General features: G+C 28.6%; 2 protein-coding genes across 2 annotated transcripts; one reads left to right on the top strand and one right to left on the bottom strand.

Moving 5' to 3' along the window:
• The first annotated feature begins 8038 nt into the window (after positions 1–8038).
• On the top strand, positions 8039–11213 carry LOC103569540 (splicing factor 45). Its single transcript, XM_008546878.2, has 4 exons — positions 8039–8254; positions 8371–8721; positions 9694–10122; positions 10913–11213. The coding sequence occupies exons 1-4, from the start codon at positions 8138–8140 to the stop codon at positions 11198–11200; spliced, it is 1185 nt and encodes a 394-aa protein (XP_008545100.1). The 5' UTR covers positions 8039–8137; the 3' UTR covers positions 11201–11213.
• LOC103569541 (GILT-like protein 3) lies at positions 11198–15449 on the bottom strand. Its single transcript, XM_014440244.2, has 4 exons — positions 14761–15449; positions 14509–14700; positions 12607–12927; positions 11198–11546 (listed from the first exon to the last, which is right to left on the bottom strand). The coding sequence occupies exons 1-4, from the start codon at positions 14875–14877 to the stop codon at positions 11445–11447; spliced, it is 732 nt and encodes a 243-aa protein (XP_014295730.1). The 5' UTR covers positions 14878–15449; the 3' UTR covers positions 11198–11444.
• Between the last annotated feature and the right edge of the window lie 702 nt (positions 15450–16151).

The following is a 16151-nucleotide window of genomic DNA, read 5'->3' as shown; positions in this document are numbered from 1 at the left end:
ATTTAAAACTTGAAAAAAAAAGTTTTAATGAGTAATTATTTTTATTGTGATTGTGTATTTTTTTTTGATAATTTCTCTAATTTGATATTTTTCTTTGAAAACAATTATTTTGTTCCACAGAAGACAGCTGGTACTTATTTTTAAAAATTCAAATAAATAAATACTTTATTATGATTTTAAATTAAAATATCATTTTTTGAATTTAAAAAATTTATCAAAAATGATCTAAGTATATATAATTTGAGTTGTATTAAAAAATCCCTTTTCCATTACAGCGAAAAATTTGAAAACTGAGAATGTTCCCAGAATTTAAAATTGTTTGCAAGTATACCCGAAAATTTTATACGTCTGGAGCATTTCAGAAGACTGAAGAATTATCTGGGAAATATTACAAATATTTTTTGTTCTCTGAAATAGGGTAGAAGTACCATTTGTCGTCACTGCTCCACTTTTGGACATTTAATATTTAATTTTTTTTAACGTAAAAGTAAAAAATATAATTTATATCATAATAATCTGATAAAAGTATTTTTGTACATATTTTAAAAATTAATTGTCAATGCGTATTTTAAAAATTATTTTTCAAGTGTCCAAAATTAGCCCCGAAGTGGCCAAAAATGAATACCTCTACCCTACTATTGGATATTACAACATTGACATACTTCGAAAGTTTTTCAACTTTTAAAAATAATAAAAAAAAACTCAACAGGAATAATTAAAAAAAAATTTTAACTTAAAAGATAAATTTATTATTAAATTTTTTTTTTTTTAAATACTTGAGTACAAATTAAAACACTAGTAATTATAATAATATTTTTAAATAAATCATGAAATTTATTAGTCAAAATATTTTTGAAAAATATTTAACAGTTATTTAAAATATTTATCTACATAAATACTTTTATTAATCACTACATAATAAGTTTTTAAATATAGATAAGAAATAGAAGTTGTAATTAAAAATAAATTTTGAACTAATGAATGAAGGAAATTTTTTATTTTTAAGTATTTGTAATTTATAGCTTGAAAAATTATCACAACTTTTGTAAAATTTTTACTTATGGAAATACATACATAATATCTATTATTAAAACATAAGTATTTTAAAAGTCATTTAGAGTTTCATATAATATATGTACGAAAAGTATTTAAATACGAGCATGAATCGAAGCATTAATTTAAAAATATTCTCTAAATGTTCTCATATTTTTATTTTTGTTCATTAACTTTCTTACAATCATTAACTTATTTAAATGAAATTTATTCATATTTCATTATCATATAATTTTTATAATTAATGACATAATTAATTAAGAATTAAATTAAAATTATAAATTATAATATGAAAAAAAATATTTCATTTAAATTTATATGTCCAAATTGAACAATATACATATATTTATTACGTATTTCAATTAATTCAAGTCACGTCAAGCAATTACTCGAAAAAAAAAATATATAAATAAATAACTTTTATCCTTTTTTACTTTAAATTCATTTATTCATTTTTACTCTTCTTTATTTTCGTTCGTATACAATTGATTATTATTTCCCCCATTTATTTAAAAATAAAAACAAAAAGTTGTAATTAATTTATTTGAAATTTGCCGCGTATAATAAAATATATATCTATATATATATCTCATCAGAATAAATGCAAATGATCAATTAAAATTTTTAATATCATCCAATTAAAATTGATTTTTCTCATGTTGACAATCAAATGGCACTTATAATAAATTTACATTTTTTAATATGATAAATAAAAAACTTAATCCTTAAATAACTTAGAAATAAATATAAGATTTATAAATTAAAGATAAGACATCTTAAAGATTTTCTTTCAGGCTATTTAATAAAATCCTAATGCGAAACCATAAAAAAAAATTCAAATAATCCAACGATTTTATTTTATAAATCGTATTATAAGGATTTGCAATAAAAACAAATTAATATAATGACATATTTTTTATTTTTCAGTCGTTATTGTCATGGTGTTGTTTTGCATACATGCATATATGTACATATCTCAGCAAGTTGTTTACGTAAAACGTGTTTTAGCCCTCAATGAACTTAAAACGTGCCACATGACTTGACTCGTGGGACGTTTGGAAAACCGCATGGACGGAAGGATCAAACGTTCTTTAGTCTATACTCTGCGTGGTTATAGAGTATTATACAAAAAGTACAGAGACTAAAGACCAGAGACACAAAACTCATATAAAATAATACCTATAAAGAGAGAAAGAGGAGTAATACTATATTGTAGAATTACATATGTATATGTTGTATTGTATATACATACATACATACATACATACATACATACATATATATACCATACGGTGCGCTGAGACAAGTTTAAGTCAGAGACAGAAAGAACGGGTTGGGGGATTAGTTTCACTTTGAAGAAACATCGAAAGCCGCAATACAGCATATGTATATATATATATATAACGTCAACCAAGTTAAGGATGAGATGAGAGTAAAGACTAGTGCATATAGTATATATATATATATATATTGAGAGGATAGGATTATTCAGTTATTTTTATTCTTGACGATTCATTTCATCATTTATTATCATATATCGTATCGTATTCATATTCATATACGGCCATATAAACATCACACCAGACAAATCCAAAAAAAGAAGCGAGTATAGTAAAAAATGAAAATAAAAAATATACAATTATAATAAATTTAAATAATAAAATAATAAAAATCATTACCTGACTAAACATGAAAAAAAAATAAATAAATAATAAAATGTTTGAATGAAAATAATCTTTCAGTGGACTGTACCCGCGTGCTATTATCTCCTAGCGGTGTTTCTGAAGAAACACGGGCGTCGCAATTCCCGCGGGCATGAATGAAGCTACATCGACGACGGATACCCGATTTTACCATACCAAGCACACACACGTACCAAAACAACTATACATCTTTTAGTCGGGACTTCAAAGTATTTCTTTATCATTATTATTATCATCACAGAACTATTATAACAGTAATTATTATTATTTAAAGCGCGTCTTATTTACGTCGGAAATTATTTTTATCTTTATTTTTATTTTATACTGACTGAAAGAAAAAATAAATTTAAAAAAAAATTACAAATCTATGGTTAGTTAAAAAAAACTCTTTGGAAATTAAAAGCACTCGAAAATGTTATTTTGTTCATCTTTGCTTTTTTTTTTTTTTTTTTTTTTTTTTTTTTTTTTTTTTTTTTTGTTAAGCCGTCCAGCTGTAAGTTAAGAAAATGTTACGGGTTCGGCATTCGCCTTTGAAGTTGTTCAGATGAAAGTGATGAGTTTGACGTGACCTACGACTGTTTAAAGTGTCAAGATAAAAATTTGATAAAATATTTAATTGTGTGTTTCATGTATTTATATATCATGTAATAACAATAATAATAATAATATATATATTTTTACAGATAAGAATAAAGATTTGTCTATTAAGGGGAACCACTAGTGTGACCGCCTGAAAAAACGATGATTTTTCGAAATTTTTTTAAAGAAAACTACTGCATGGCATGTTTTGATGTTTTAAGGATATATTTGTGGATATATAATGAATACAAAATCAAATTTTTGGACGAAAAAATTCAAAATCCAGCGAGTTATTCACAATCTCCCGCTCAAAAAAAGTCCTCCCTGTTGCAGTGATAGCAACCTTCACAGTCCATGCAATCAAAAAAACCAAAAAGTTTATTAAACTAGAAGGTATTTCTCGCACCATGACCCTCGGGTTAAGAAAAAAATTTAAATTCAACAAAATGGCAGAGTTTTAAAAAAAAAATTTCAAATTTCGCGCGGAAATTTGATGATTTTTGGCCTGGCAAAATTACATTTTTGATTCGTTGAAAAACTGGAGGTTCATGGTACGTAGAAATCTATAAAAGAAACTGAAATTCAAATCAAATCGATCGGATGATTCGTCTGCAGCAATTTTTAAAAATGTATTTTCGCGAATCAATAAGTGGCTGCTGTTCAGATGGCTGTAACTCAAAAAAACTTCACTAGAAATTTTAGTATGTTATTTGTCAAGATATAGACTATTTAAATATGCAAAAAAAAATGAATTGATTTTTCAAAATTTGACACTAGTGGTCCTCCTGAAATAATAATAACATACATTAGAAAGATTAGACCGAGATGTATTAGTGTTATGAAGATAGGCGAGGGTCTCATACATATTGTATCCTGTCTTACTCTTACTCCTGTCGAGTGTTAGATATTTAGTATGGAGTATGAATATGAGGTATCAGAGGACATTCTGATGTGGTTTGATACGCCACTGGGGCGGTAAGCGCCTGTAGCCCCTTCCATTAGAATTTAACTTCTCCATCATTTCATATCCAAGTCCAAGAGACTTCTACTACCCAGACCACGAACCAGCCAGCACCGTCAGCACACAAGACTGTTCAATACAACACAACTCTGATGGTTGCTGGCTTACTTGCTCAACTCTACGGTGTATTGGATAGAAGGCTGAAGGCCCGTCGCGGTTATATACCATACCGACCATACCCACCATCCATAACATGGCATAGTATGGCATATAATACCAAACCATACCGTGCCATGGCATCCTCAACCTCCTCAACTAACCAACCAACGTAGCATAGTATAACATGGCTAGTTGTTTCTTTTCTTTATTCCTTTGTCGGAAAGTCGGCGTAGCGGCGAGTCTCGTTTTTGAGGGACAAAGATACAAGATCTGGCACATCCATGTATGTGAGTGTGTGCACGATGACGACCACGACCACGACCACGACTACAACCATAACCACCACGATCACCACTAGTTAGGTGAGAGTAACAAAGATAGACAATCAGGACTAAGAGAAAATAATGATAAGGACGGAGAGAAAAAGATGAGTGAGAAAATAAGAGAAAGGAGTAATGGATTAATGTTGGGTGTAACAAAGAAACGAGTAGGTAAAATGTGAGAGTGAGAAGGAAATTAAAAAAACTAATAATAACATATTGCTCAGTCGTTCAGTCAGTAGTATAGGCTCGAAAGTTAAGCCGAAGGGCTTTTTTTTGTTTTGTAAAAATAAAGATAAAAAGAATAATATAAAAATAAAATGTAATAAGACTTTAAAACACATCAGTAAAGACCAACTACAAAATAACCTCAGTACTTTTGTTCTTACTCATGTTATATATACATATTATATGTCATCCTTGTTGTTTTACTTCCGTAAAAATAATCCTCGGGGTATATTTGTAAATAATTAACAAATAAATCCATCGCCAAGGGTTATTTTTATTACTAAACAAATAGTAACCCAAGTGACAGTTGTTTGTCTGCAAACAGAGTTGACTAATTGTCAAACTTGTTGTTTATTAGTAATACCTTTTAAATATATCTGCGTAATGAAAATACCAGAAGGAAGTAAATAGACAGTTTAAAGAGTCAACTACATACATACATACATGCATACATATGAGAGTTTGTTAAAACACATTACATTTAACTTTGAAATTTATAGTAAAGCGTAATAGAATTTATTTAGTGTATCAAGTATCGGTATGTATATAAATATATATATAGATATATTGTTATCAGGAAAATGATTATCGAGCTCGACGTAGTTGCCGGATAATAAAATGAAAAAGAAAATGAGGGAGACAAGCGGATGGTATTTATTGCCGTAGTATGGAGAAGCGGCGTGTTGTTGTGGGCCGTTCCGTAGGACAGGATATAGGGAAGCCTATAATACGGTTTTACCGCGAGGCCTTACTCTCCACGCAACACTACTACATAAACACTCATGGATATACATATGCTGAGATATGTAGTAATGTTGGGGCGTCGGATTTGCCGGGCTTGCTGATGCTCTCTCAATCTCTTTCTCTTTCTCTGAATATAATAATACTGAGCATCAGCATCAGCAGTGTGCGGTTTTGCCGGAAAGGGGCGTCGATGGGTTCGGTGGCCAGGAGACCTCGGGGCAAAGTGAGGCTACGGTTCGGTTGGTTCAACTTGGACAGCGCGGGGTCAGAAGGGACTTAAGCCAGTCGGCGTGTTTGATCTCCGCCACGGGCGCCGACAAAGCGTTTCGTTTAGCTCTCTTCCTCTCTACCCTCAACTTATACGTTCCATCTTTCATACACTTGTCTCTCTTACACTTAAATGGATTATCTTTATCCGTCTCGCGTTGTTTAGCTGCCGTATAGTGAGAGTTTGACAAGGACAGCGTGAAAATGACCGAAGGAGGAAGATAAATATGCCATAAGAGTGAGAAAGATAAATGGTGTTACTACGCGTTAACTTTTGTATGAGCAAGTGAGTCAGAGAGAAACAGAGTTAAGATGTAGTAAAAATAAAAAGAGAGAGTGAGAAAGATGAGAATAGACCAGCTGCTTTGCTGTTGTTCTGCCGTGGCGAGAAGAGACCAAGTGCTTCGGGGATGACGGACCGATGGAACCTTCTTCATCATCATCATCATCTTCTTCTTCTCTTTATATTTCCTTTTATCTTCTCGTTTCTTGTCTCTCAACTTGTTCGCTTCTCAGTCAGACTTAACTCTCGTATTATTTTATCCCTTTCCATTCTACATATTCTTCTTTACTCTCTTTACTTATTGTTATTGTACTGAGGATAAGGTTCTACTGAGTTGTGTTGTATGTTGTCTTGTCTCTTGTATTTCTCTAAGGGTGCTGCTACTCTCCTCCGCAATTCGTATCGTGTTGAGAAGAAGAACAACCGAAAGAAGACTCAAAACTCGACACTCAACTCAGTTCAACTCAACATTATTCGCTTCGGTATTATACAACTTTTGCTTTTATGCTCGATGGTGTATGCCCAGTTGTTGCTTATTCACTATACAATAATACAACTACTGCTTCTGATGTGAGCGTTAACTTCTAACGTGTTGCCACTCCCTCGCGGCTTGCATCAACTTTCCTATTAATAAATAACACCGCGCTCCATGTTACAACTCAACCGTCAAGTTCCGCTTCCCAAGATCAATTTATTCTTTTTTTTTATTTACATTTTTTTCTGTCTTTTTAATCATACTTTTATTATACCTTACAGGCTATTTTATATTTTTTTAAACAATTAAAACTTATGTTTAATTTTATTTTTTAAGAGTTAATAAAAAATTAACGTTTTATTTCAGATATTAAATAGACACCTTTTTTTTTTTAGAACCTGGAGTCGGATACTTTTTTTAAACTCAATCACGTTTATTATCGTCATATAAATTATGATAAATGTGTTTTGTTTTTTATTTCGGTTAATTAAATCTAGTCAATATTAAAGTTAATAAATTTTACAAGTGTAATTTTTAAAATAAATAAGGAACGAGTTATGACAATAAAGTTTGCAGACATTTAAAAATATTTTGATTTTTTTTAACAACAAAGTAAATATTTTAAAAAATATTTTGAAAAATTGCATGTTTAGTTTATCGAATTTTCTACATGTGCATTTTTTTAAAAAGATTTTTTTTTGTTATTATTTATCTGTTAAACAAATTTATTTAAATTTCAAATGAGCGTGAATGTAGCAGACATCAAAAAAATTTTAAATTATAAATAAATAAAAGAAAAAATTAAAAAAAAATATTTTGAAAAATTGCATGTTTAGTTTATTGAATTTTCTAAATGCGCATTTTTAAAAATTTTATTTTTTAAATTATTTACTCTATTTATTAATAATTTTAAATTTGTCTGTCTGCTACATTCAAACTCATAATGTTGAATAATTTTGTATGTGAAGGATACAATAAAAAAAGTTACTTACATATATATACATATATAAATCTATAAATTTATACATGAGTATCAATGTTCTGTAATTTTAAACAACGTGTGTATTTAAAAATTAAACTGATAGTTTTATTTGAATTTCTAAAAATAAATTTAAATTATTTGTGACATTTAAATACCATCTACTGTTTCATAAATGTATCAGACATATATCTGTTCATGATAAAATTAATTTCTATGTTATCAATGAAGATATTTCATTGAAAAATAAAAAACCCTATGGTGGATAGAATTTTATTATTTTTTATTACAAATGGTGGTAATTTAAATATCAAAGATAGAGGTTATAAAATATGATTTATTTTTAAAAGTAATTAATAAAAATATCAAATTATTAAAAAATAAAAATGTCTTTGTATGACGATTTTGATAAGCACCGGGCGTCTGATAAAGTCGCTGGATGGTCTTCAGGAATAAAATTATTACAGTCACAATTACAATTAAAAAAAGCCGCTGTCACACAGGTTATTTATTTATAATTTTAAATTTGTCTGATGTCTGCTACATTGACACTCATATTCATTTATGATAAGTAATTATTACAATAAGTTAAATTAATTTTTTGTGAATTAATTGACAGCCGAAACGAGAACAATTTCGGAAAGCTACAGCAGTATTACCCCCGGTTATAGATTTGAAATCAAAAGCATCGAGTCGGGATGCGGCTGCAGCAGCAGCGGCAGCAGCTGAACGTGATGAAGAAGGATCATCATCATTAATACTGTCGTCGAATAATACATTTACGAATCCTGGAATAAATACTGCGACGACTGGTGAATATGATTGGAATGTTATCAATGAGTATGATCCACTGTGGCCAAATGAGTATGAAAAAGTCGTCAAAGAATTACGGGATATACGTGATAGAGAGTATGAACAAGAAGCTGAGCAAAGAAAACGTCGGCGTGAGATATCACGTTTTGAAGAACAAGTAATTCAATTTTTTATTACTACGTTTTTAATTGATTCGCTTTTGTGTAATGATACTGAATGCAGACATCAAGTAAATTTGTTTTGAAAATCTGGAAATGTCAGGGAATTATTAATATACTGTAAAAATCAGGGAAAAGTCAGAGAATTACTTGAAAAAGCTGGAAAAATTTTTACTTTCTTTTTTTTTTTTACTGAAAAATTCCGATAAATTTTTTTTTCTGTCAAAACTTTTGAAAAAGTGGCGCGGTGCAAATGCGATGATAATATGATTTTGAAAAAAAATTAGAAATAGATTCCAATAGCGAAAAAATGGAGCTGTTAGAATTAAAAAGGCTGTTAGAAAAAAAAGTCTTAGTAGAAACCAATCGTTAGGATCTTCAAACTATTAACATGCATATTGACAAGTTAAAAAACCAAAAACATTAAAAGTATACATAAGTATTGAACTAATAAGTTTCACTATATTTATTATTCGCGTACTTGATTAATATTTTATTAACATTCTATAAAACGTTCTTATTTATGAAATTTATTCTAGTGAAAATGAAAAATTTATTTATATTTTATTATAGAGTAAGTTATATAAAAACATAGATTTAAAATAAAGAATAAAAAATTATTCATTTAATAAATGAACGAAATCTATGAACATTGACAAATAATAAAATAAAGTTTCATTTAGCGACAATGATTTATTATTTATTGAACTGACTTATGCCATTTTATTTTAAATTAAATAAATATTAACTACATATGGTCAGGGAGTTTTAAAATTATTTTACTGGAATACCTGGAAAAGTCAGGGAATTTCACTTTCAAAAATCTGTGGTCACCATGTATATGCATTGAATATTCGATAACAAAAATATCTAAAATACCAAATTTAAATATTTAAAATTGATGTGAGGAACTGAAAGAGAGAAAATAATTAGAAATTTACAAGTACTATAAATACTTTTATTTGTTATAGACAATAATGGCTAATACAATGGTTGTACCTGAAAGAGATGAAGAACGTACATCAACATCACGTGGAATAATTGGCGGTGCAGCAATAGCACCACCACCTTCTTTACAAGAGCCATCAGAAATAACAATGCCTTCAATTAGTACTCCAACCCGTCCAGTAACGACACCTGGACTTGGCTATACGACGTCATCAGTAGCAGCTAAAATAATGGCGAAATATGGATTTAAAGAGGGGCAAGGTTTGGGTAAAAAAGAACAGGGCATGTCTGTTGCTTTGCAGGTTGAGAAAACAAGTAAACGAGGTGGAAGAATTGTTGGTGAAAAAGAACAGTTGATGCCACCTCCACTGGCTGTTAGTTCATCACCACCTTCGAATACTCAATCAAATGAAGAACCTACCATCACTGAAATCATGAAGAGTCCCAGCAAGGTAATTATTTTTATTTGTTTTATAGCGTGGCCGCAAATCGAAAATCATGGAATTTAATGCAACCGGAAAATATCATTAAGTGTTAGAAAATTTCGAAAAGTATCTGGAAATTTAATTGCGACAGTTTAAAATTTCAAAATTTTTAAGTGATTTTCAATAGGCTGTAACTCGAAGGCAAATGATCGTACAAAAAAAGAAGCAAATTGTAGCTTCAAATGTCTAGTTTTCTGATCTAGCCTTGAAATTTTTTCAAGAATTCTCAGTTTAAAATTGCTCTTCTAGCTTTCCTTTTGCAGCTGTTTGACGATGCTCTAAAAAATCTACTTCTGTGGCATCTTCATTGATAATTTTAGAAATTATATATAGTGGAGAGCGTGTCAAAAAACGTGATCTTACTAAAAGAATTTTCATTATTCTAGTACCCGACATACCAAGCAGCTCTGAGGCATCAAGGTGCCCATTAATAATATTAAAACCACAGCACAATGTTAGATATTTTCTCCTATTAGCTAAGGAAGACAGTCCCGTATACTCACAGGCTTGATGTCTGTCCATTTTAAAATCATTTCTTTGTGGTCACCTTGATTTTATTAATTATTTACACTGTAAAACATTGGGAGTGATTGCGGATTTTATTTGAATCTTTATTCACTCTGATTCAGTTTCAATATTCAAATAAATTCCACTTCGGAGTAAATAAATAAATAAACAGTTACTATAGATTTAATCTGCGTTCACTCCAAAAATTTTTGACTGTACATATTAATCTAAATAATTATTTATGTATTAGGTTGTGCTGCTAAGAAATATGGTCGGACCAGGTGAAGTTGATGAAGATCTTGAGCCAGAAGTTAAAGATGAATGTAACACAAAGTATGGTGATGTTGCACGCGTATTAATTCATGAAGTGATGGATGTAGTTCCCGAAGAAGCTGTACGGATTTTTGTTGAATTTAAGCGAATCGAAAGTGCGATTAAAGCGGTAGTTGATTTAAATGGACGTTTTTTTGGCGGGAGACAAGTTAGAGCTGGATTTTATTCAAGTGAAAAATTAGATAATTTACAACTCATGGACTAACTGTAGGTTATTTATTAGTTTTAGTTTAAATATTAAATTTATTTTAACATTTATCTGTACACTATATCACCGTTTTTTTTTTGCTTGGATAATTACGTTCGTTTTACAATTTATGGTAACAATTTGTAAATAATTTATTCTATTTTTTTTTTTTATAACGAACTTGAATAAATGATATCTTAAAGTTTTATACATGTAAAAAATTCAATTACGTGTAAAAATTTATTTAATAATTTCTTTATAATTATTCTAGCGGAAGTGAATCGCAGCCAGCAGGAAGAATTTTAAATTTTTTACAAACTTCTCGGAGTAAATTTATCAGTATTGCTGTCTGGTCATCGGAATTCTTAAAATAAAAAAGTATTTCATTAATATTTAGTTTTATTTAGTCAGATATTAAAAAAGTATGCTTTATTAAGGGGGGAAAAGGGTCTAATATACAAAAAAAAGAGGATATTTTTGTGATTTTTTTTTTTCAGAGTACCTTGTTTATTAAAATTATTAAAATTTGTGACATTATTAAGCATCATTCCAAGAATATTCTGCTAAATTTTCATAAAAAAATATTGAAAAATAAGCCAGTGGTAGTGGGGAGAGACGAGTCACTTAAAAAATGTCTCCATGCCGTAGACAGGATCTCATGACTGCCTCATCTAAAATCAAAAAACCGAATAGATTTCTTTAGTACATAGATTTATCTTAGATTTGAACAAAGGATTCTTTTTTTTAATAACTACTTATTTTTTAATTGAACAAAAGGAGCAATTTTTGGTAAAATTCAGTGTTTTTTGATTGCACCTTACCAAAAATTCAAAAATGAATATTTTGTTGATTCCTTCGTTCAAATCCAAGATAAACTTATGTACCAAAGAAATCTTTTTGGTTTTTTGATTTCAGGTCATGCAGTTATGAGTTATTCTGCTCATGGCATGGAGACTTTTTTTTAAGTGACTCGTCTCTCCCCACTACCACTGGTTTATTTTTCAATATTTTTTTATGAAAATTTATCAGAATATTCTTGAAAAGATGCTTAACAATGCCACAAATTTTAAGAATTTTAATAACGAAGGTATTCTGAAAAAAATATTCTCTTTCTTTTTAAACTAAGAGCTAAATATGAAAATTTTTTTTTAGAATAATAAATTTTTAAATAATTTTTGTTGAAAAGCAAATGACAAAAAATGAAAATTCGTGACGTTTTACTAAAGTTCTGTAAAAAATATAAAAGTTTAATTTTATAAGAAACTCATAGAGTTTTTCAGCCGAAAAAAAAGTCTAGGTATTTTAGTTTACAGAATTAATATACCGGTAGTGTGCATGCGCGTTGATTGAAGACTGAATTTTTAAATAATTTGTTCATGCTCGAAACTAATTCTAAAAAAATTATTTTAAAAAAATAAACTTACACCATCAAGAGTAATTGTAGGAATGAAAGTAACCGCAGGTTTCAATGCGTTTGTCATTTTGCCATATTGTGCTAATAATTCAGCTCCTCGATTTGTTTTAGAACAATTCAATATTGGCTCAGCATCTAAATGGAATTTTTCAGCACATGTACGTGTTATATTTACTGGCCATAGATTATGTTCAATCATACACGTTAAGAAATTTAATTGAACAGCGGGGTTTTTAATAATATCGATTGCACAAGCATGAATCATATTTGCTTCACATTCTCTTGGACCGTGTTGACATATAAATTTATAGCCATTTGGTAGTTCAGTAGTCTGTAAATTTTATTATTATTTATGTTAACTTTAAGTAGAAATTTTTAACAGAAATTTTACTTATGACTTAATTCAAATTTTAAGTAAAATAACAGACCTCTAATACTTGATCACTTCATGTATTTAGTAAAATTTAGAAAATGACTGATCGGGTACTGAGTCTCTTACTTTACAGACAGTGTATATTTTCTTGCAAGCTAATAACTTAAAAATTATGATACTTTCTAAAATGGAATTTTTGTTTCATCGACGTCACCGTTCAGAAATTTAATTAATTAGTTAAAAAAGAGGTATACAATTTATTTATTTTTATTTAATAGACCAAATACTTAATTAATTAAACGTCAATATGAAATAATTTTTAAAAAATTTACAATCGAGATCTCCTTTTCATTAACCTTCCTAATATTTTATGGAAATTAGCAATTTTTAATAAATATTATGATGATACTGAAGTTAGCCAACATCAAATAATTTTTTGATTTTTTTAAAATACGATTAATTATTAAAAAACTACATGTGCATATCTTAGATTCTTTCTTTAAAATTTATTTCATGAAAATTAAAAAAATTTTGATTGTCTGGTAACTTCCGAATCATATAGTGTGCATATTTTTTTAAATTATATTGACACTCAGAAGCGGGAAAAGATACAGCTAATTATTAAGGTCATTCTCAGACAAAACTCCCCACTTCTTATAATTGCCGCCGAGACAGATTTGAGTAAAAATTATTTACAGTTGATATCAATTAGAAGTTAAACGAGATTTGGAAATTAATTTCAACAAAATCTTTATGTCGACATTATAAAATTGAATGTCAAATTTTCAGTTTTTTCCTCCCTACCACTGGCTTATTTTTCATTATTTTTTAATGAAAATTTTTGAAATGATACTTAACAATGTCTCAAATTTTAAGAATTTCAATAAAGAAGGTACTCAAAAAAAAAAAAAAATCACAAAAATATCCTCTTTTTTTTGTATCTCAGACCAGCTTCCCCCCTCATTTCTAAATGATAACTGAGTAGTTTTTTTAAAAATCTATATCTGGCAAAATTGTAACCACGTTGTCCTTTTTTTCAATAGCACTGCAAAAAATTAGAAGTGAATTCAGAGTGATTACGGATTTTACCATTTAAATTCTAATTCATTTCGGCACTGATTCCGGAGTTTAAAAAAAATCACTCAGCATACGGAGTAAAAAAAAAGTTTTATTTTTCAGCGGAGTCATGTGGATTTTATTTAAATTCGCATTTACTCCGATTCAGAATTTTAATATTAAAATAAACATCTTTTAGATGTGAATTTCACTCGAAGGGATTAAATAATTAACCAGTCATCGTCTTCACATTTACTCCGAATTTAAAATAAATTAATACATTTTTTACAATAGTATTAAAATATTTTATGACGTTGAGTCACTAAAAACTTTTAAAAAGTGGGGGCACTGAGAACGCCCTTAATAAAAATAAAATTGAATATAAAATTAATGAACTTGATAAATTCATTACCCAAAAAATTATTTAACATGGGATAAAAAAATAGATGTTTAAAAATAAAGTGCTAAATAAAAAAAAATCACCGTAGCTTTTCCATATGGAATCATTTGAATGACGACATTGTTAGGTAACTTTTGATACGTTGGCTCCAATTGTCTCATTACGAACCCACGCGAATCCGGACACAATGCTTCATAATAAACTGCAACAACTATTTTTTCTACATCTTTATTATCATTAATAACTTCCGCAAACTCTTGATCTTTTCGTTCGCTCTGAAAATAAAACAAAAATAACATTTTAAAAATAGCAAATAAATAAAATAAGTAAATTACCTGCTGTACATTTCGCACATCACTAATAAATGAGCTCCAAAGTTTAATAAAATGCCAGAATAAAATTAAAGTAATTAGACATCCAAATAGCCGCATCCAAAGTTTTCCTAACCCCATTTTATATTTTATTTTATTTAATAATCGGCAAAGACCCCATGTAAAATACTTATCAAATAGTATTACTTATTATTTAATTATATATGATAATATACAAGAAGACATTCAAAAATTATTATAATATTTTATAGACCGTATTAACATTTTGAGCAAATATAAATATAAATATATATATATATATATATATATATTTTTTTATTGTTAAACTTTTATAAAGTAAATAAAAAATGTGGCACGTTATCGCGGGATTAAAAAAACGTTTAAATTACTTATTACATCTATCGGTTATTTAAGAAATATACAGGTACTAAAAGATAAAGATAATTGACTAATTACAACAATTTAAATATGACAGATGTTTTAATCATTTTGTGTAAACAATGGCATGGTTACATTATTTGGTAATCATTTAGAAGACTATTTATATCCAATTAATAGTAACATTGTTCTGTTATCAGTCCTATAAACAAGCGATAAATATAGTTATTGATGGTCTAAATTGATAAGTTTGTATCGTTTTTATAAAGAGTTATTTTATCAATTAGACGTGTTTGTTTACACGACATCTTTTAATAAATAATACAACTTTTTTAACTAATGCAGAAAATTGGTTTTTTTATCGTTCGCTAATTTATTGACGAGTTGCCAACTTTCTGATTTGATGCAAGGGATATTTTGTTTTATCACCAATACGATGAAATTATCAACTGTCGATGTCAAGCAGTTACTAAAATAAAAAAAACAAGAAGTAGAGTGAATAATAATTCTAGGGTTTAATTTACTGAAAGTAACTTATATATTAAAATAGTATATTACACAACCCTTATTAAAAGAAATGATTCGAAACGATTAAAAAAAAAAAATTTCAATACTTTTTAATGTTTTTGGATACTTTGAATACTTTTGAATCGGTCTTCTTATGGATAATTAACATTGAAAATCGTTTTGAATCGTTTCTTTTAATCAGGGAATAGTGTATCCAAATTTTCACCAGATCTGCACCGGAAGTTTAAATTCCTGCTCTGTTTAAAGGGAAGAAAGTCGTTTTTCTTTTTTACGAGAAAAATTGAAGCATGCGTAATTCTTCCTATGAATAGAGACAGAAATTTAAACTTTCAGGTTCCCTAGATAGCAAAATGACCCCAGGCAGCTTTCAAAACGGAATGACTGCTTTACGACGTCTTTTTAAAAGCGTCCTCAAGAAGTCTTATCATGACTTCTTAAAAGTGTCATTTTTACGATCTCTTAATTATGATTTCTTGAAGATTCCCTAA

The sequence above is a fragment of the Microplitis demolitor genome, chromosome 7 (genome assembly GCF_026212275.2).
Source record: "Microplitis demolitor isolate Queensland-Clemson2020A chromosome 7, iyMicDemo2.1a, whole genome shotgun sequence".
Taxonomy (NCBI): domain Eukaryota; kingdom Metazoa; phylum Arthropoda; class Insecta; order Hymenoptera; family Braconidae; genus Microplitis; species Microplitis demolitor.
Note: the sequence above shows the minus strand (reverse complement) of the source record. Positions and strands in the feature narration are given on the sequence as shown.

Excerpts from the sequence above, each read along its gene's own strand:
- LOC103569540 (XM_008546878.2), top strand. The coding sequence starts at position 8,138 with ATGTCTTTGTATGACGATTTTGATAAGCACCGGGCGTCTGATAAAGTC. Across the intron at positions 8,255-8,370 it reads AAAAAGCCGCTGTCACACAG|CCGAAACGAGAACAATTTCG; the intron begins GTTATTTATTTA and ends ATTAATTGACAG. Across the intron at positions 8,722-9,693 it reads TATCACGTTTTGAAGAACAA|ACAATAATGGCTAATACAAT; the intron begins GTAATTCAATTT and ends TATTTGTTATAG.
- LOC103569541 (XM_014440244.2), bottom strand. The coding sequence starts at position 14,877 with ATGGGGTTAGGAAAACTTTGGATGCGGCTATTTGGATGTCTAATTACT. Across the intron at positions 14,701-14,760 it reads ATGTGCGAAATGTACAGCAG|AGCGAACGAAAAGATCAAGA; the intron begins GTAATTTACTTA and ends TTTTATTTTCAG. Across the intron at positions 11,547-12,606 it reads CTACAATTACTCTTGATGGT|AATTCCGATGACCAGACAGC; the intron begins GTAAGTTTATTT and ends TTTTATTTTAAG.